Consider the following 22401-nt stretch of genomic DNA (forward strand, 5'->3'; position numbering starts at 1 on the left):
GTTATATGGTGCAATAGGAGGAGTTATAGGGAGGATTATATGGTGCAATAGGAGGAGTTATAGGGAGGGTTATATGGTGCAATAGGAGGAGTTATTGGGAGGGTTATATGGTGCAATAAGAGGAGTTATAGGGAGGGTTATATGGTGCAATAGGAGGAGTTATAGGGAGGATTATATGGTGCAATAGGAGGAGTTATAGGGAGGGGTATATGGTGCAATAGGAGGAGTTATAGGGAAGGTTATATGGTGCAATAGGAGGAGTTATAGGGAGGGTTATATGGTGCAATAGGAGGAGTTATAGGGAGGGTTATATGGTGCAATAGGAGGAGTTATAGGGAGGGTTATATGGTGCAATAGGAGGAGTTATAGGGAGGGTTATATGGTGCAATAGGAGGAGTTATAGGGAGGGTTATATAGTGCAATAGGAGGAGTTATAGGGAGGGCTATATGGTGCAATAGGAGGAGTTATAGGGAGGGTTATATGGTGCAATAGGAGGAGTTATAGGTAGGGTTATATGGTGCAATAGGAGGAGTTATAGGGAGGGTTATATGGTGCAATAGGAGGAGCTATAGGGAGGGTTATATGGTGCAATAGGAGGAGTTATAGGGAGGGTTATATGGTGCAATAGGAGGAGTTATAGGGAGGGTTATATGGTGCAATAGGAGGAGTTATAGGGAGGGTTATAAGGTGCAATAGGAGGAGTTATAGGGAGGGTTATATGGTGCAATAGGAGTTATAGGGAGGGTTATATGGTGCAATAGGTGTTATAGGGAGGGTTATATGGTGCAATAGGAGGAGTTATAGGGAGGGTTATATGGTGCAATAGGAGGAGCTATAGGGAGGGTTATATGGTGCAATAGGAGGAGTTATAGGGAGGGTTATATGGTGCAATATTAGGAGTTATATGGAGGGTTATATGATGCAATGGGAGGAGCTATAGGGAGGGTTATATGGTGCAATAGGAGGAGTTATAGGGAAGGTTATATGGTGCAATAGGTGGAGTTATAGGGAGGGTTATATGGTGCAATAGGAGGAGCTATAGGGAGGGTTATATGGTGCAATAGGAGGAGTTATAGGGAGGGTTATATGGTGCAATAGGAGTTATAGGGAGGGTTATATGGTGCAATAGGAGGAGTTATAGGGAGGGTTATATGGTGCAATAGGAGGAGTTATAGGGAGGGTTATATGGTGCAATAGGTGTTATATGGAGGGTTATATGGTGCAATAGGTGTTATAGGGAGGGTTATATGGTGCAATAGGAGGAGTTATAGGGAGGGTTATATGGTGCAATAGGAGGAGCTATAGGGAGGGTTATATGGTGCAATAGGAGGAGCTATAGGGAGGGTTATATGGTGCAATATTAGGAGTTATATGGAGGGTTATATGGTGCAATGGGAGGAGCTATAGGGAGGGTTATATGGTGCAATAGGAGGAGTTATAGGGAAGGTTATATGGTGCAATAGGTGGAGTTATAGGGAGGGTTATATGGTGCAATAGGAGGAGTTATAGGGAGGGCTATATGGTGCAATAGGAGGAATTATAGGGAGGGTTATATGGTGCAATAGGAGGAATTATAGGGAGGGTTATATGGTGCAATAGGAGGAGTTATAGGGAGGGTTATATGGTGCAATAGGAGAATTATAGGGAGGGTTATATGGTGCAATAGGAGGAGTTATAGAGAGAGTTATATGATGCAATAGGAGGAGTTATAGGGAGAGTTATATGATGCAATAGGAGTTAGAGGGAGGGTTATAAGGTGCAATAGGAGGAGTTAGAGGGAGGGTTATATGGTGCAATAGGAGGAGTTAGAGGGAGGGTTATATGGTGCAATAGGAGGAGTTATATGGAGGGTTATATGGTGCAATATGCGGAGCTATAGGGAGGGTTATATGGTGCAATAGGAGGAGCTATAGGGAGGGTTATATGGTGCAATAGGAGGAGCTATAGGGAAGGTTATATGGGGCAATAGGCGGAGTTATAGGGAGGGTTATATGGGACAATAGGCAGAGTTATAGGGAGGGTTATGTGGGGCAATAGGCGGAGTTATAGGGAGGGTTATATGGGGCAATAGGCGGAGTTATAGGGCGGGTTATATGGTGCAATAGGAGTTATAGTGAGGGTTAAATAGTGCAAAAGGAGTTGTTATGGGGGTTATATGGTGCAATAGGAGGAGTTATGGGGGGTTATATGGTGCAATAGGAGTTATACGGAGGGTTATATGGTGCAATAAGAGGAATTATAGGGAGGATTATATGGTGCAATGGGAACAGTTATATGGTACAATATGAGGAGTTATAGGGAGGGTTATATGGTGTTATAGGAACAGTTATAAGGAGAGTTATATGGGGCAATAGGAGGAGTTATAAGGAGAGTTATATGGGGCAATAGGAGGAGTTATAGGGAGGGTTATATGGTGTTATTGGAACAGTTATAAGGAGAGTTATATGGGGCAATAGGAGGAGTTATAGGGAGGGTTATATGGTGCAATATGAGTTGTTATAGGGAGCAGCAGGAGGGGATTTTAGATTTGAGAATTTTGGTTCTGTATGATGAATAAACTCACCTACACTTGTGATGTATAGGGGCAACCAGAAGAGAAATGTATAACTAACAAGTTTTGCAAATAGCAAACAGAGTGAGAACTCAACTACCCCCTGTGAAGAGAAAAAGAGAAATTTAACATTGTAATTTCTATATCCAAAACAAATACCAAATGAGTAACCCCTCACAGGCGGGCGATGAAAGAAACCTCCACACATAGATTACCTACCCTCATTCCTTTGTTCCAGTTACCATACAATGGCTCTCACAGTGAAAGGTATTTAGATAAAGTCTGAAGTTAACTTCAAAACAGAAAGGGCTCTGCAACTGGAGAAAACCAAATCCTCTGTGACAGACTAAGCTTTACATGGAAGTCATTTCTCCCAGCATGCCGTTACATATCCATGCTAATAGGGCCCTAACTGAACACTGTTTGCAATAATAAATAGTGGTCAAGACCCTGAACTATCTCCTCTGACAATGCGATCCCTAATGGGTGTTGCAAACAATTCTTGGAAACAGCAGCATCTAAACTGGTAAAAGATGATTTTCTCTGAAGCACTTCTATGTGCAGGAGGCTCACTACACGTAGGCAACACACCATAACCACTTAAACAGTAGCTTAAAGGTCATTTACAGGCTGAAAATTATGTCTGTGGCGGTAAATGTAGCTTTACAGAGTGCTCCTGGTAGCACTCTTTAAGGGGTAAGTCTTGTATGATGTTACACAATAACACACTGCTACACTCAGGTCTTATTCTGCTGTAAAAGAAGAATCTATGAAGTGAGGTAGAAAAGGATTTATGCAAAACTCCAAAAAGGTAACTCTGTATTATCCACCGCAAAGGCCATTGAAATAGACAGCGTCATCTGATGCACAGCCACCTCTTATTACGGGGACTGCACTATTGCCTCTTAATACCAGGACTCCGCTATTACCTTAATACTGGTACTGCACTATTACCTTAATAGAGGTACCGCACTATTACCTCTCAATACAGGTACTGTACTATTACCTCTTAATACAGGTACTGCACTATTATCTAATAATACAGATACTGCGCTATTATCTAATAATACTGGTACTGCGCTATTATCTAATAATACTGATACTGCGCTATTATCTAATAATACTGGTACTGCGCTATTATCTAATAATACTGGTACTGAGCTATTATCTAATAATACTGGTGCTGCGCTATTATCTAATAATACTGGTGCTGCGCTATTATCTAATAATACTAGTACTGCGCTATTATCTAATAATACTGGTACGGCGCTATTATCTAATAATACTGGTACTGCGCTATTATCTAATAATACTGATACTGCGCTATTATCTAATAATACTGGTACTGCGCTATTATCTAATAATACTGAAACTGCGCTATTATCTAATAATACTGGTACTGCGCTATTATCTAATAATACTGGTACTGCGCTATTATCTAATAATACTGGTACTGCGCTATTATCTAATAATACTTGTACTGCGCTATTATCTAATAATACTGGTACTGCGCTATTATCTAATAATACTGATAATGCGCTATTATCTAATAATACTGGTACTGCGCTATTATCTAATAATACTGGTACTGCGCTATTATCTAATAATACTGGTACTGCGCTATTATCTAATAATACTGGTACTGTGCTATTATCTAATAATACTGGTACTGTGCTATTATCTAATAATACTAGTACTGTGCTATTATCTAATAATACTGATACTGCGCTATTATCTATTAATACTGATACTGCGCCATTATCTAATAATACTGGTACTGCGTTATTATCTAATAATACTGGTACTGCGCCATTATCTAATAATACTGATACTGCGCCATTATCTAATAATACTGGTACTGCGTTATTATCTAATAATACTGATACTGCGTTATTATCTAATAATACTGGTACTGCGCTATTATCTAATAATACTGGTACTGCGCTATTATCTAATAATACTGGTACTGCGCTATTATCTAATAATACTGGTACTGCGCTCTTATCTAATAATACTGATACTGCGCTATTATCTAATAATACTGGTACTGCGCTATTATCTAATAATACTGATACTGCGCTATTATCTAATAATACTGATACTGCGCTATTATCTAATAATACTGGTACTGCGCTATTATCTAATAATACTGGTACTGCGCTATTATCTTATAATACTGGTACTGCGCTATTATCTAATAATACTGGTACTGCGCTATTATCTAATAATACTGGTACTGCGCTATTATCTAATAATACTGGTACTGCGCTATTATCTAATAATACTGGTAATGCGCTATTATCTAATAATAGTATCATATCATGTGAAGAAAAAAGTTCTCCAAAAGGAAAAGGTAAATAAAAAGTTCACAGGCTTCCAAGTATGCAAATCAAAACCACTTCTGAGCTTAATTTAGGAAGTTAACTCAGTTTGTGCAGGTATATACTAACCACAGTTTATTAGACTGCTCTTAAAGGTCCCACCTGCATATGTGAGCACCTAGCAGAGAACAGAAAACAACAGGACACCTAGCAGAGAACAGAAGACAACAGGACACCTAGCAGAGAACAGAAGACAACAGGACACCTAGCAGAGAACAGAAGACAACAGGACACCTAGCAGAGAACAGAAGACAACAGGACACCTAGCAGAGAACAGAAGACAACAGGACACCTAGCAGAGAACAGAAGACAACAGGACACCTAGCAGAGAACAGAAGACAACAGGACACCTAGCAGAGAACAGAAGACAACAGGACACCTAGCAGAGAACAGAAGACAACAGGACACCTAGCAGAGAACAGAAGACAACAGGAAACCTAGCAGAGAACAGAAGACAACAGGACACCTAGCAGAGAACAGAAGACAACAGGACACCTAGCAGAGAACAGAAGACAACAGGACACCTAGCAGAGAACAGAAGACAACAGGACACCTAGCAGAGAACAGAAGACAACAGGACACCTAGCAGAGAACAGAAGACAACAGGACACCTAGCAGAGAACAGAAGACAACAGGACACCTAGCAGAGAACAGAAGACAACAGGACACCTAGCAGAGAACAGGAGACAACAGGACACCTAGCAGAGAACAGAAGACAACAGGACACCTAGCAGAGAACAGAAGACAACAGGACACCTAGCAGAGAACAGAAAACAACAGGACACCTAGCAGAGAACAGAAAACAACAGGACACCTAGCAGAGAACAGAAGACAACAGGACACCTAGCAGAGAACAGAAGACAACAGGACACCTAGCAGAGAACAGAAGACAACAGGACACCTAGCAGAGAACAGAAGACAACAGGACACCTAGCAGAGAACAGAAGACAACAGGACATTTAGCAGAGAACAGAAGACAACAGGACATTTAGCAGAGAACAGAAGACAACAGGACACCTAGCAGAGAACAGAAGACAACAGGACACCTAGCAGAGAACAGAAGACAACAGGACACCTAGCAGAGAACAGAAGACAACAGGACACCTAGCAGAGAACAGAAGACAACAGGACACCTAGCAGAGAACAGAAGACAACAGGACACCTAGCAGAGAACAGAAGACAACAGGATACCTAGCAGAGAACAGAAGACAACAGGATACCTAGCAGAGAACAGAAGACAACAGGACACCTAGCAGAGAACAGAAGACAACAGGACACCTAGCAGAGAACAGAAGACAACAAGACACCTAGCAGGGAACAGAAGACAACAGGACACCTAGCAGAGAACAGAAGACAACAAGACACCTAGCAGAGAACAGAAGACAACAGGACACCTAGCAGAGAACAGAAGACAACAAGACACCTAGCAGAGGATACATCACATGACACCTAGCAGAGGATTCACCACAGGACACCTAGCAGAGGATACACCACAGGACACCTAGCAGAGGATACACCACAGGACACCTAGCAGAGGATACACCACAGGACACCTAGCAGAGGATACACCACAGGACACCTAGCAGAGGATACACCACAGGACACCTAGCAGAGGATACACCACAGGACACCTTGCAGAGGACACACAACAGGAAACCTAGCAGAGGACACACAACAGGACACCTAGCAGAGTATACACAACAGGACACCTAGCAGAGGACACACAACAGGACACCTAGCAGAGGACACACAACAGGACACCTAGCAGAGGACACACAACAGGACACCTAGCAGAGGACACACAACAGAGGACACCTAGCAGAGGACACACAACAGGACACCTAGCAGAGGACACACAACAGGACACCTAGCAGAGGACACACAACAGGACACCTAGCAGAGGACACACAACAGGACACCTAGCAGAGGACACACAACAGGACACCTAGCAGAGGATAGACCACAGGACATCTAGCAGAGGATAGACCACAGGACATCTAGCAGAGGATACACCACAGGACACACAACAGGACACCAGGCAGAGTAAATGTTGCTGCATCACATCACTTCTATCCTGTATCGATTACACTTTGCCCCCTTTTCCCACCATGCCTTCTGTTACTTACCGGGATTTGAAGGGCTCCAAAAAAGCTGATTGCTGAAGATCCACTGACCCCAGTGTTAGGGACCCTCTGTAGAACAACAACATGGTGTGTGGGGAACACAGGGGCAGATTCCAGCAGGCTCTGCACCTCCCAGCTCTGAGGAGGAAAAAAAAGAAAACTAGTGAGGGACCTCTAAACAGTCATGCTCAGACCTAATTGTATGTGTTCCTTTCTATTTGTGGGGGAAGTAAGCTCAGCAAGGGCACTGAGAACACCCACCAGAGATCTGCTGCCCAGTGCCATGTTACTGTGTGCCCTCAGCCTCATCCCTCCTTCCCTCTTTTGTCTCCCCTCAGTCCTTCCCTCTTCTATCTCCCCTCCTTCCAATCCATCAGAATCACAGAAACTATTTTTTATGGCATCACACCCTTGGCAATTTAGTTGCCTTTCTTTTAGTCTCTCCTTGGTCTCAAGGCCGTAATAGCATGGTTGCAATTCCGAGTAATTTGTCTTATTTTCTATCTATACAATATCCCACTCCTGAATCAGGAGCCAGATCTTCCCCTCCCTATCTCAAATTCACTATATTTCTCCTAACAAAATCTGTTTCTTTCATGTAAGTGGCAAGAGTCCATGAGCTAGTGACGTATGGGATATATATTGGGGTTCTATTCAAATATATTTATTGTCCCAAAGAAAGAATTCTTCCAGGAAAGTTCTGGATCTGAAACTTTTAAATCATTTTGTAAGAGTCCCAACTTTCAAGATGGTGACTATAAGGACTATTCTGCCTTTTGTTCAGCAAGGGCATTTTAAGTCCACAATAGACTTACAGGATGCTAATCTTCATATTCCAATTCATCCAGATCACTATCGGTTTCTGAGATTCTCTTTTCTAGACAAGCATTACCAGTTTGTCGCTCTTCCATTTGGCCTAGCGACAGCTCCAAGAATCTTTTCGAAGGTTCTCGGTGCCCTTCTTTCTGTAATCAGAGAGAAGGGTATTGCAGTGTTTCCTTATTTGGACGATGTCTTGGTACTAGCTCAGTCTTTACAACTAGCAGAATCTCACATGAAGCAACTTGTGTGGTTTCTTCAAAAGGCATGGTTGGAGGATCAATTTACAAAAGAGTTTCTTGATTCCTCAAACAAGGGTCACCTTTTTAGGTTTCCAGATAGATTCAGTGTCCATGACTCTGTCCTTAACAGAGAAGAGGTGAATGAAATTGGTTGTAGCTCGTCTAAACCTTCAGTGGCTATGAGCATGGAACTTTTAGGTCTCATGACCGCTGCATCGAACGCGATCCCCTTTGCTCGTTTTCATACGAGACCTCTGCAGTTTTGCATGCTGAACCAATGGTGCAGGGATTATACTCGGATATCACAACTGATATACTTAAATACCAATATTCAACTCTCTGTCTTGGTGGTTGGACCATCATTGGATTGTTCAAGGGGCCTCTTGTTCGTCCTTCCTGGACTGTAATCTCAACAGATGCAAGTCTTACAGGTTGGGGAGCTGTCTGGGGGTCTCTGACAGCACAAGGGGTTTGGAAACCTCAAGAGGTGAGGTTACCAATCAATATTTTAGAACTCCCTGCTATCTTCAGAGCTCATCAGGCTTGACCTCTATTAAAGAGAGAACTTGTCATTCATTTTAAGAAAGACAATATCACAACAGTGGCATAAGTCAATCATCAGGGAGGGGACTCGCAGCTCTTTAGCAATGAAGGAAGTATCTCGGATACTTTCTTGGGCGGAGTCCAACTCTTGTCTAATTTCTGCGATTCATATTCCAGGTGTAGACAATTGGAAAGCGGATTATCTCAGTCATCACACTTTGCATCCAGGGGAGTGTGATCTCTCCATCCAGATGTGTTTAATCAGACAGTACAGTTGTGGGGTCTTCCAGAAATAGATCTGATGGCCTCTCATATGAACAAGAAACTTCTCAGATATCTTTCCAGATCCAAGGATCCTCAGGCAGAGATGGTGGATGCTTTAGCAGTTCCTTGGTTTTACCAACCTGCATATATTTTTCCACCTCTAGTTCTTCTTCCAAGGGTGATTTCCAAGATCATAATGGAACAATCTCATGTGTTTCTGATAGCACCTGCATGGCCTCACAGGTTCTGGTATGCGGATCTTGTCCGGATGTCCAGTTGCCAGCCTTGGCCACTTCCTTTAAGGCCAGACCTTCTGTCTCAAGGGCCGTTTTTCCATCAGGATCTTAAATCTCTAAATTTGGGTATGGAAATTGAACGCTTAGTTCTTAGTCATAGACAAATCCCTGCTCTGTCTTATTTCATAGAAAGATTGCTAAACTTCCTAATATTCACTGTTTTGTTCAGGCTTTGGTTCGTATCAAACCTGTTAAGTCTATTTCTCCTCCTTGGAGTCTTAATTTGGTTTTAAGGATTTTGCAGACTCCTCCTTTTGAGCCTATGCATTATTTGGATATTAAACTACTTTCTTGTAAAGTGTTATTTCTTTTGGCTATCTCTTCTAGAAGAGTTTGAGTTGCCAGCTCTCTCTTGTCAGTCTCCTTATCTGATATTCCATCAAGATAAAGTGGTTTTACAGACTTTGTTTAAATTTTTGCCTAAGGTTGTGAAATCTAACAACATTAGTAGGGAAATTGTTGTTCCTTCTTTGTGTCCTAATACTAAGAATTCGCTTGAGATCTCTACATTCTTTGGATGTGGTAAGAGCTTTGAAATACTATGTTGAGGCTACTAAGGATTTCAGAAAGACTTCTAGTCTATTTGTTATTTTCTCAGGTTCCAGGAAACGTCAGAAAGCCTCTGTCCTTTCTTTGGCATCTTGGTTGAAGCTTTTGATTCACAAGGCTTATTTGGAGGTGGGGCAGTCTCCACCTCAGAATTACAGCTCATTCTACTAGATCAGTTGCCACTTCTTGAGCTTTTAAGAATGAAGCTTCAGTTGCAAAGCAGCAATTTGGTCTTCTTTGCATACATTTACAAAATTTTAACATTTTGATGTATTTGCTTCTTCAGAAGCAGTCTTTGGTAGAAAAGTTCTTCCGGCAGGTGTTTCATTTTGATTCTTCTGCTTATGATTTTTTTTAATTTAGCTTATAAATTTTTAAAATTTAAGAAAACAATTATTATTTGGATTTAATTTTTTCAGCAGAAATAGCTGTTTTTATTTAATCCCTCCCTCTCTAGTGACTCGTGGACTTCCACATTTTGGGTATTATGTCCCATACTTCACTAGCTCATGGACTCTTGCCACTTACATGAAAGAAAACATAATGTATGTAAGAACGTACCTGATAAATTAATTTCTTTCATAGTGGCAGGAGCCCATGAGACCCACCCTTTTTTGGTGGTTATCATTTTTTTGTATAAAGCACTTTATTTTTTCCAGTTCCTCTTTTTGTATGCTTTTTACTCCTTTTTCTACACCTCACTTCTTGGTGACACGTTAAAACTCAGGTATGTGGGTGGTGGGAGGTGTATTTATAGGCATTTAGAGGTTTGGGAAACTTTGCCCCTTCCTGGTTGGATATATCACATACGTCACTAGCTCATGGACTCTTGCCACTATGAAAGAAATTAATTTATCAGGTAAGTTCTTACATAAATAGAGTCTCCTTCTAAGAAACTAATTTTCCTGGGAGTGCAAATCAACACAGATTCCACTCCCAGTCTTCATGTAGACAGAAAATAAAAACTCATCACTCCCCTCTGGCCAACCCAACGTCTCCTAGATTTGTTCTTCCACCCTCCACTACTGCTCAAATCATCATTTCCCCGCATTCTTACAGATCCCCTGGAACCCACATCCCCTATCATGAAATCTTTGTCTCTTAATAGCCTGTCTCAACTAACAGAATCATGGGCCCCAGCATAAAAACATAATTTATGCTTACCTGATAAATTTATTTCTCTTGTGGTGTATCCAGTCCACGGATCATCCATTACTTGTGGGATATTCTCCTTCCCAACAGGAAGTTGCAAGAGGATCACCCACAGCAGAGCTGTCTATATAGCTCCTCCCTTAACTGCCATATCCAGTCATTCGACCGAAGACAAGCAAGAGAAAGGAGAAACCATAGGGTGCAGTGGTGACTGTAGTTTAAAGTTAAAAAATACCTGCCTTAAAATGACAGGGCGGGCCGTGGACTGGATACACCACAAGAGAAATAAATTTATCAGGTAAGCATAAAATATGTTTTCTCTTGTAAGGTATATCCAGTCCACGGATCATCCATTACTTGTGGGATATTCTCCTTCCCAACAGGAAGTTGCAAGAGGATCACCCACAGCAGAGCTGTCTATATAGCTCCTCCCTTAACTGCCATATCCAGTCATTCGACCGAAGACAAGCAAGAGAAAGGAGAAACCATAGGGTGCAGTGGTGACTGTAGTTTAAAGTTAAAAAATACCTGCCTTAAAATGACAGGGCGGGCCGTGGACTGGATACACCACAAGAGAAATAAATTTATCAGGTAAGCATAAATTATGTTTTCTCTTGTAAGGTATATCCAGTCCACGGATCATCCATTACTTGTGGGATACCAATACCAAAGCTAAAGTACACGGATGAAGGGAGGGACAAGGCAGGTACTTAAACGGAAGGTAACACTGCCTGTAAAACCTTTCTCCCAAAAATAGCCTCCGAAGAAGCAAAAGTATCAAATTTATAGAATTTTGAAAAGGTATGAAGCGAAAACCAAGTCGCCGCCTTACAAATCTGTTCAACAGAAGCCTCATTTTTAAAGGCCCATGTGGAAGCCACAGCTCTAGTAGAATGAGCTGTAATCCTTTCAGGAGGCTGCTGGCCAGCAGTCTCATAAGCTAAGCGTATTATACTCCTTAGCCAAAAAGAAAGAGAAGTTGCCGAAGCCTTTTGGCCTCTCCTCTGTCCAGAGTAGACAACAAACAAAGCAGATGTTTGACGAAAATCTTTAGTAGCTTGTAAATAATACTTTAAAGCACGAACCACGTCAAGATTGTGTAATAGACGTTCCTTCTTTGAAGAAGGATTAGGACACAATGACGGAACAACAATCTCCTGATTGATATTCTTATTAGATAACACCTTAGGTAAAAACCCAGGTTTGGTACGCAAAACTACCTTATCTGCATGGAAGATCAGATAAGGGGAATCACATTGTAAGGCAGATAACTCGGAAACTCTACGAGCCGAGGAAATAGCTACCAAAAATAGAACTTTCCAAGATAAAATATGGAATTAAGAGGTTCAAACGGAACCCCTTGAAGAACTTTAAGAACCAAATTTAAACTCCATGGCGGAGCAACAGGTTTAAACACAGGCTTGATTCTAACTAAAGCCTGACAAAACGCCTGAACGTCTGGAACATCCGCCAGACGCTTGTGCAAAAAAATAGACAGATCAGAAATCTGTCCCTTTAAGGAACTAGCTGACAATCCTTTCTCCAAACCTTCTTGGAGAAAAGATAATATCCTGGGAATCCTGACTTTACTCCATGAGTAACCCTTGGATTCACACCAATAAAGATATGTACGCCATATCTTATGATAGATTTTCCTGGTGACAGGCTTTCGTGCCTGAATTAAGGTATCAATGACTGACTCGGAGAAGCCATGCTTTGATAAAATCAAGCGTTCAATCTCCAGGCAGTCAGTCTCAGAGAAATTAGATTTGGATGGTTGAAAGGACCCTGAAGTAGAAGGTCCTGTCTCAGCGGCAGAGTCCATGGTGGAAAGGATGACATGTCCACCAGATCTGCATACCAAGTCCTGCGTGGCCACGCAGGCGCTATCAAGATCACTGATGCTCTCTCCTGCTTGATTTTGGCAATCAGACGAGGGAGCAGAGGAAACGGTGGAAACACGTAAGCCAGGTTGAAAGACCAAGGTGCTGCTAGAGCATCTATCAGCGTCGCCTTGGGATCCCTGGACCTGGATCCGTAGCAAGGAAGTTTGGCGTTCTGGCGAGACACCATGAGATCCAGTTCTGGTTTGCCCCAACGATGAATCAATTGTGCAAACACCTCCGGATGGAGTTCCCACTCCCCCGGATGAAAAGTCTGACGACTTAGAAAATCCGCCTCCCAGTTCTCCACACCTTGGATATGGATAGCTGATAGGTGACAAGATTGAATCTCTGCCTAGCGAATTATCTTTGAGACTTCTAACTCTTTGTTCCCCCTTGATGGTTGATGTAAGCCACAGTCGTGATGTTGTCCGACTGAAATCTGATGAACCTCATTGTCGCTAGCTGAGGCCAAGCCTGAAGAGCATTGAATATCGCTCTTAGTTCCAGAATGTTTATTGGAAGGAATGTCTCCTCCTGAGTCCAAGATCCCTGAGCCTTCAGGGAGTTCCAGACTGCCCCCCAGCCTAGAAGGCTGGCATCTGTCGTTACAATTGTCCAATCTGGCCTGCGAAAGGTCATACCTTTGGACAGATGGACCCGAGATAGCCACCAGAGAAGAGAATCCCTGGTCTCTTGATCCAGATTTAGTAGAGGGGACAAATCTGTGTAATCCCCATTCCACTGACTGAGCATGCATAGTTGCAGCGGTCTGAGATGTAGGCGTGCAAACGGCACTATGTCCATTGCCGCTACCATTAAGCCGATTACTTCCATACACTGAGCCACCGAAGGGCGAGAAGTGGAATAAAGAACACGGCAGGAATTTAGAAGTTTTGATAACCTGGACTCCGTCAGGTAAATCCTCATTTCTACAGAATCTATTAGAGTTCCCAGAAAGGAGACTCTTGTGAGAGGGGATAGAGAACTCTTTTCTTCGTTCACCTTCCACCCATGCGACCTCAGAAATGCCAGAACTATGTCCGTATGAGACTTGGCAATTTGGAAACTTGATGCCTGTATCAGAATGTTGTCTAAATAAGGGGCCACTGTTATGCCCCGCGGTCTTAGGACCGCTAGAACCTTCATAAAGATTCTTGGGGCTGTAGCTAACCCAAAGGGAAGAGCTACAAACTGGTAATGCCTGTTCAGGAAGGCAAACCTGAGAAACCGATGATGATCTTTGTGTATCGGAATGTGAAGATAAGCATCCTTTAAATCCACTGTAGTCATGTATTGACCCTCCTGGATCATAGGTAGGATGGTACGAATAGTTTCCATCTTGAATGATGGGACTCTGAGGAATTTGTTTAAGATCTTGAGATCTAAAATTGGTCTGAATGTTCCCTCTTTTTTTGGGAACCACAAACAGATTTGAGTAAAAACCCTGTCCCTGTTCCTCCTTTGGAACTGGATGGATCACTCCCATAACTAGGAGGTTTTGAACACAGTGTAAGAATGCCTCTCTCTTTATCTGGTTTGAAGATAATTGTGAAAGGTGAAATCTCCCTTTTGGAGGAGAAGCTCTGAAGTCCAGAAGATATCCCTGGGATACAATTTCCAACGCCCAGGGATCCTGGACATCTCTTGCCCAAGCCTGGGCGAAGAGCGAAAGTCTGCCCCCTACTAGATCCATTACCGGATAGGGGGCCAATCCTTCATGCTGTCTTAGAGGCGGCAGCAGCAGGCTTTTTTGCCTGCTTACCTTTGTTCCAGGTCTGGTTAGGTCTCCAGACCGACTTGGACTGGGCAAAAGTTCCCTCTTGTTTTGCATTAGAGGAAGTTGATGCCGCACTCGCCTTGAAGTTCCGAAAGGCACGAAAATTAGTCTGTTTGGCCCTTGCTTCCTTGAAGGGAATGTTAAGCAGCTTAGACTTTGAAGTAACGTCAGCTGACCACGATTTAAGCCATAGCGCCCTGCGCGCCTGAATAGCAAAACCAGAATTCTTAGCCGTTAGTTTAGTCAAATGAACAATGGCATCAGAAACAAAAGAATTGGCTAGCTTAAGTGCTCTAAGCTTGTCAAGTATGTCATCCAATGGAGTTTCTACCTGTAAAGCCTCTTCCAGAGACTCAAACCAGAAAGCCGCAGCAGCAGTGACTGGGGCAATGCATAAAGGGGCTGTAGAATAAAACCTTGTTGAATAAACATTTTCTTAAGGTAACCCTCTAATTTTTTATCCATTGGATCTGAGAAAGCACAACTGTCCTCGACAGGGATAGTAGTACGCTTAGCTAGGGTAGAAACTGCTCCCTCCACCTTAGGGACTGTCTGCCATAAGTCCCGTGTGGCGGCATCTTTCGGAAACATTTTCTTAAAAATAGGAGGGGGAGAAAACGGCACACCTGGTCTATCCCATTCCTTAGTAATAATTTCTGTAAACCTTTTAGGTATTGGAAAAACATCAGTGCACACCGGCACTGCATAGTATTTATCCAATCTACACAATTTCTCTGGCACTGCAATTGTATCACAGTCATTCAGAGCAGCTAAATCCTCCCTGAGCAATACGCGGAGGTGTTCAAGCTTAAATTTAAATGTTGACATATCAGAATCAGGTAGCATCCTCTTCCCTGAGTCAGAAACATCACCCACAGAAAGAAGCTCTCCTTCCTCAGCTTCTGCATATTTTGAGGGAGTATCAGACATAGCTATTAAAGCGTCAGTATGCTCTGTATTTCTTCTAACTCCAGAGCTGTCTCGCTTTCCTCGTAACCCAGGTAGTCTGGATAATACCGCTGACAGTGTATTATCCATGACTGCCGCCATGTCTTGTAAAGTAAACGCCATGGGCGCACTAGATGTACTTGGCGCCATTTGAGCGTGAGTCCCTTGAGCGGGAGTCAAAGGGTCTGACACGTGGGGTGAGTTAGTCGGCATAACTTCCCCCTCGTCAGATTCCTCTGGTGATTATTTGGTACACATTCTAAGAGGGGGTTCCACCATGGCTTCTAAACATAATGAACAAGGAGTTTCCTCTATGTCAGACATGTTTAAACACACTAGCAATGAGACCAGCAAGCTTGGAAAACACTTTAAATCAAGTTAACAAGCATAAAATAAAAACGGTACTGTGCCTTTAAGAAAAATAAAAAAGGTCAGAATTTGAAGTGAAAAAAAGCAGTAAATCAAACGAAATTTTTACAGTGTGTATAATAAGCTAACAGAGCATTGCACCCACTTCCAAATGGATAATTAATCCCTTAGTTCAAAAAACGGATCAAAAAAACGATATAGACGTTTTTTAACAGTCACAACAAACTGCCACAGCTCAGCTGTGGCCCTACCGTCCCAAATAAACGACTTTGGAAAGCCTAAGAGCCCTTTAGAGAGGTCCTATAGCATTCAGGGGACTCCTGGAGGAAGCTGGATGTCTCAGTCTGTAAAAGTTACTGCGCAATTAAGCGCTAAATTAGGCCCCTCCCACTCATGTCTAAACAGTGGAAAGCCTAAGGAAACTGTTTCTAGGCAAATTTAAGCCAGCCATGTGGAAAAAAACTAGGCCCCAATAAAGTTTTATCACCAAAGCATATATAAAAACGTTTAAACACTTCCAGCAAACGTTTTATATGACAGGAATTGAAAATTTATAAGAGTATTACCTCTGAAAGTAAGCATGATACCAGTCGCTATTAAATCACTGTAATCAGGCTTACCTTACATAAATTTGGTATCAGCAGCATTTTCTAGCCCTCACATCTTCTAGAAAAATCTTAACTGCACATACCTCATAGCAGGATAACCTGCACGCCATTCCCCAGCTGAAGTTATCTCTCTCTTCAGACATGTGTGAGAACAGCAATGGATCTTAGTTACAACCTGCTAAGATCATAGAAATCACAGGCAGATTCTTCTTCTATTTTCTGCCTGGGACAAAATAGTACAACTCCGGTACCATTTAAAAATAACAAACTTTTGATTGAAGAAAAAAAACAACTACGTTTCACCACTTCTCTCTCACTACTTCCATGCTTGTCGAGAGTTGCAAGAGAATGACTGGATATGGCAGTTAAGGGAGGAGCTATATAGACAGCTCTGCTGTGGGTGATCCTCTTGCAACTTCCTGTTGGGAAGGAGAATATCCCACAAGTAATGGATGATCCGTGGACTGGATACACCTTACAAGAGAAATGATGTTATCCTACAGCCTGGTCTAAATGGGATGGCTGTTGTGCTGAAAGGGATTTGGATCCCTTTTCAACCCATCTAAACCAAATCCTTTCCAGCTCCCAGTAGTTCACTGCGGCTCCTGAGCCTACCTAGGTATGCTTTGCAATAAAGGCTACCAAGATGAATGGAGCAAATTAGATAACAAGATATTGTTTAGTCATGAAAGTTACATTTTTAATTTCACTGTCCCTTTAACATTATAAAACTTTTTTTTTTTAATTCAGTCACTACAGGGAAAATGTTTCCTTTAGTCAGTTTTTTTCTGAACCTAATTAATATCTTCCGGCCTCAAAGGTTGGGCCTCCGAAGCAGCATCTGCTGCTTAATAAATGGGGGCCCATGCGATCAAGAATTCACTAAAAAATACTTTAAATCCGCTGGGATAATCTGTATTATGAAGGCTAAATTACCTGCAAAGGGGACAAAATACACAATGAAAGTATATTATAAATTGTCTCATTACGGATAATCACACAAATCTCAAGATGTTTACTGTCTCTTTAAGAAACGGTCTACTCTGCTGAAGACCCTAAACACTGAGAGACACTCACAGCTCTCTGTTACCTTCTGTGGTGATGATTCACTGATCCTCAGGACTTGATTCTGGGCCTTAACTCCGTTACATTGTGTCTTGCAGGAAACCTGAGATGAAGAAAATCCCAGTTAATAGGGTAAAGGGACTGGTGGAAGATAAGGAAAGTACTGAGAGAAGGAAGCTTGTGTGAGGGGTTAATGAGGCACAGAGGGGGAGAGAATGAAGCTTGTGTGAGGGGTTAATGAGGCACAGAGAGAAAGGAACAGAGGGGGAGATCAGGAAGCTTGTGTGAGGGGTTAATGAGGCACAGAGAGAAAGGACCAGAGGGGGAGATAAGGAAAGTACTGAGATAAGGAAGCTTGTGTGAGGGGTTAATGAGGCACAGAGAGAAAGGACCAGAGGGGGAGATAAGGAAGCTTGTGTGAGGGGTTAATGAGGCACAGAGAGAAAGGACCAGAGGGGAAGATAAGGAAGCTTGTGTGAGGGGTTAATGAGGCACAGAGAGAAAGGAACAGAGGGGGAGATAAGGAAAGTACTGAGATAAGGAAGCTTGTGTGAGGGGTTAATGAGGCACAGAGAGAAAGGACCAGAGGGGGAGATAAGGAAGCTTGTGTGAGGGGTTAATGAGGCACAGAGAGAAAGGAACAGAGGGGGAGATAAGGAAGCTTGTGTGAGGGGTTAATGAGGCACAGAGAAAGGACCAGAGGGGGAGATAAGGAAAGTACTGAGATAAGGAAGCTTGTGTGAGGGGTTAATGAGGCACAGAGAGAAAGGACCAGAGGGGGAGATAAGGAAGCTTGTGTGAGGGGTTAATGAGGCACAGAGAGAAAGGACCAGAGGGGGAGAGAAGGAAGCTTGTGTGAGGGGTTAATGAGGCACAGAGAGAAAGGACCAGAGGGGGAGATAAGGAAGCTTGTGTGAGGGGTTAATGAGGCACAGAGAGAAAGGACCAGAGGGGGAGATAAGGAAGCTTGTGTGAGGGGTTAATGAGGCACAGAGAAAGGACCAGAGGGGGAGATAAGGAAAGTACTGAGATAAGGAAGCTTGTGTGAGGGGTTAATGAGGCACAGAGAGAAAGGACCAGAGGGGGAGATAAGGAAGCTTGTGTGAGGGGTTAATGAGGCACAGAGAGAAAGGACCAGAGGGGGAGATAAGGAAGCTTGTGTGAGGGGTTAATGAGGCACAGAGAGAAAGGACCAGAGGGGGAGATAAGGAAGCTTGTGTGAGGGGTTAATGAGGCACAGAGAGAAAGGACCAGAGGGGGAGATAAGGAAGCTTGTGTGAGGGGTTAATGAGGCACAGAGAGAAAGGAACAGAGGGGGAGATAAGGAAGCTTGTGTGAGGGGTTAATGAGGCACAGAGAAAGGACCAGAGGGGGAGATAAGGAAGCTTGTGTGAGGGGTTAATGAGGCACAGAGAGAAAGGAACAGAGGGGGAGATAAGGAAGCTTGTGTGAGGGGTTAATGAGGCACAGAGAAAGGAACAGAGGGGGAGATAAGGAAGCTTGTGTGAGGGGTTAATGAGGCACAGAGAAAGGAACAGAGGGGGAGATAAGGAAGCTTGTGTGAGGGGTTAATGAGGCACAGAGAGAAAGGAACAGAGGGGGAGATAAGGAAGCTTGTGTGAGGGGTTAATGAGGCACAGAGAGAGGACCAGAGGGGGAGATCAGGAAGCTTGTGTGAGGGGTTAATGAGGCACAGAGAGAAAGGACCAGAGGGGGAGATAAGGAAGCTTGTGTGAGGGGTTAATGAGGCACAGAGAGAAAGGACCAGAGGGGGAGATAAGGAAGCTTGTGTGAGGGGTTAATGAGGCACAGAGAGAGGACCAGCGGGGGAGATAAGGAAGCTTGTGTGAGGGGTTAATGAGGCAGAGAGAAAGGACCAGAGGGGGAGATCAGGAAGCTTGTGTGAGGGGTTAATGAGGCACAGAGAGAAAGGAACAGAGGGGGAGATAAGGAAGCTTGTGTGAGGGGTTAATGAGGCACAGAGAAAGGACCAGAGGGGGAGATAAGGAAGCTTGTGTGAGGGGTTAATGAGGCACAGAGAGAAAGGAACAGAGGGGGAGATAAGGAAGCTTGTGTGAGGGGTTAATGAGGCACAGAGAGAAAGGAACAGAGGGGGAGATAAGGAAGCTTGTGTGAGGGGTTAATGAGGCACAGAGAGAAAGGAACAGAGGGGGAGATAAGGAAAGTACTGAGATAAGGAAGCTTGTGTGAGGGGTTAATGAGGCACAGAGAGAAAGGAACAGAGGGGGAGATAAGGAAGCTTGTGTGAGGGGTTAATGAGGCAGAGAGAAAGGACCAGAGGGGGAGATCAGGAAGCTTGTGTGAGGGGTTAATGAGGCACAGAGAGAAAGGACCAGAGGGGGGAGATAAGGAAAGTACTGAGAGAAGGAAGCTTGTGTGAGGGGTTAATGAGGCACAGAGAGAAAGGAACAGAGGGGGAGAGAAGGAAGCTTGTGTGAGGGGTTAATGAGGCAGAGAGAAAGGACCAGAGGGGGAGATAAGGAAAGTACTGAGAGAAGGAAGCTTGTGTGAGGGGTTAATGAGGCACAGAGAGAAAGGACCAGAGGGGGAGATAAGGAAGCTTGTGTGAGGGGTTAATGAGGCACAGAGAGAAAGGACCAGAGGGGGAGAGAAGGAAGCTTGTGTGAGGGGTTAATGAGGCACAGAGGGGGAGAGAAGGAAGCTTGTGTGAGGGGTTAATGAGGCACAGAGAAAGGACCAGAGGGGGAGATAAGGAAGCTTGTGTGAGGGGTTAATGAGGCACAGAGAAAGGACCAGAGGGGGAGATAAGGAAGCTTGTGTGAGGGGTTAATGAGGCACAGAGAGAAAGGACCAGAGGGGAAGATAAGGAAAGTACTGAGAGAAGGAAGCTTGTGTGAGGGGTTAATGAGGCACAGAGAGGACCAGAGGGGGCAGATAAGGAAGCTTGTGTGAGGGGTTAATGAGGCACAGAGAAAGGACCAGAGGGGGAGATAAGGAAGCTTGTGTGAGGGGTTAATGAGGCACAGAGAGAAAGGACCAGAGGGGGAGATAAGGAAGCTTGTGTGAGGGGTTAATGAGGCACAGAGAAAGGACCAGAGGGGAAGATAAGGAAGCTTGTGTGAGGGGTTAATGAGGCACAGAGAAAGGACCAGAGGGGGAGATAAGGAAGCTTGTGTGAGGGGTTAATGAGGCACAGAGAGGACCAGAGGGGGGAGATAAGGAAGCTTGTGTGAGGGGTTAATGAGGCACAGAGAAAGGACCAGAGGGGGAGATAAGGAAAGTACTGAGAGAAGGAAGCTTGTGTGAGGGGTTAATGAGGCACAGAGAAAGGACCAGAGGGGGAGATAAGGAAGCTTGTGTGAGGGGTTAATGAGGCACAGAGAGAAAGGACCAGAGGGGGAGATAAGGAAGCTTGTGTGAGGGGTTAATGAGGCACAGAGAAAGGACCAGAGGGGGAGATAAGGAAAGTACTGAGAGAAGGAAGCTTGTGTGAGGGGTTAATGAGGCACAGAGAAAGGACCAGAGGGGGAGATAAGGAAAGTACTGAGAGAAGGAAGCTTGTGTGAGGGGTTAATGAGGCACAGCGAGAGGACCAGAGGGGGAAGATAAGGAAGCTTGTGTGAGGGGTTAATGAGGCACAGAGAGAAAGGAACAGAGGGGGAGATAAGGAAGCTTGTGTGAGGGGTTAATGAGGCACAGCGAGAGGACCAGAGGGGGAAGATAAGGAAGCTTGTGTGAGGGGTTAATGAGGCACAGCGAGAGGACCAGAGGGGGAAGATAAGGAAGCTTGTGTGAGGGGTTAATGAGGCACAGAGAGAAAGGAACAGAGGGGGAGATCAGGAAGCTTGTGTGAGGGGTTAATGAGGCACAGAGAGAAAGGACCAGAGGGGAAGATAAGGAAAGTACTGAGAGAAGGAAGCTTGTGTGAGGGGTTAATGAGGCACAGAGAGAGGACCAGAGGGGGAAAGAAGGAAGCTTGTGTGAGGGGTTAATGAGGCACAGAGAAAGGACCAGAGGGGGAAGATAAGGAAGCTTGTGTGAGGGGTTAATGAGGCACAGAGAGAAAGGAACAGAGGGGGAGATAAGGAAGCTTGTGTGAGGGGTTAATGAGGCACAGAGAGAGGACCAGAGGGGGAGATAAGGAAGCTTGTGTGAGGGGTTAATGAGGCACAGAGAAAGGATCAGAGGGGGAGATAAGGAAGCTTGTGTGAGGGGTTAATGAGGCACAGAGAAAGGACCAGAGGGGGAGATAAGGAAAGTACTGAGAGAAGGAAGCTTGTGTGAGGGGTTAATGAGGCACAGAGAGGACCAGAGGGGGCAGATAAGGAAGCTTGTGTGAGGGGTTAATGAGGCACAGAGAGGACCAGAGGGGGCAGATAAGGAAGCTTGTGTGAGGGGTTAATGAGGCACAGAGAGGACCAGAGGGGGCAGATAAGGAAGCTTGTGTGAGGGGTTAATGAGGCACAGAGAGGACTAGAGGGGGCAGATAAGGAAGCTTGTGTGAGGGGTTAATGAGGCACAGAGAAAGGACCAGAGGGGGCAGATAAGGAAAGTACTGAGAGAAGGAAGCTTGTGTGAGGGGTTAATGAGGCACAGAGAGAGGACCAGAGGGGGAGATAAGGAAGCTTGTGTGAGGGGTTAATGAGGCACAGAGAGAAAGGACCAGAGGGGGAGATAAGGAAAGTACTGAGAGAAGGAAGCTTGTGTGAGGGGTTAATGAGGCACAGAGAGAGGACCAGAGGGGGAGAGAAGGAAGCTTGTGTGAGGGGTTAATGAGGCGCAGAGAGAAAGGACCAGAGGGGGAGATAAGGAAGCTTGTGTGAGGGGTTAATGAGGCACAGAGAA

The 22401-nt window shown here is 44.1% G+C and overlaps 1 protein-coding gene across 1 annotated transcript in view; it reads right to left on the reverse strand.

Annotated features, from left to right (window-relative positions):
• The window catches only part of SLC37A1 (solute carrier family 37 member 1), a 303425-nt gene that overhangs the window by 115975 nt on the left and 165049 nt on the right, over nt 1–22401 (reverse strand). The window contains exons 11-13 of the mRNA XM_053705706.1: nt 17600–17677; nt 7060–7194; nt 2565–2655 (exon numbers count right to left, since the gene is read on the reverse strand). Of these exons, the coding sequence (XP_053561681.1) occupies nt 2565–2655; nt 7060–7194; nt 17600–17677 (304 nt within the window). The remainder of the gene's footprint in view (nt 1–2564; nt 2656–7059; nt 7195–17599; nt 17678–22401) is intronic.

This window comes from Bombina bombina, chromosome 3 (assembly GCF_027579735.1).
Source record: "Bombina bombina isolate aBomBom1 chromosome 3, aBomBom1.pri, whole genome shotgun sequence".
In the NCBI taxonomy this organism is placed as follows: Eukaryota; Metazoa; Chordata; class Amphibia; order Anura; family Bombinatoridae; genus Bombina; species Bombina bombina.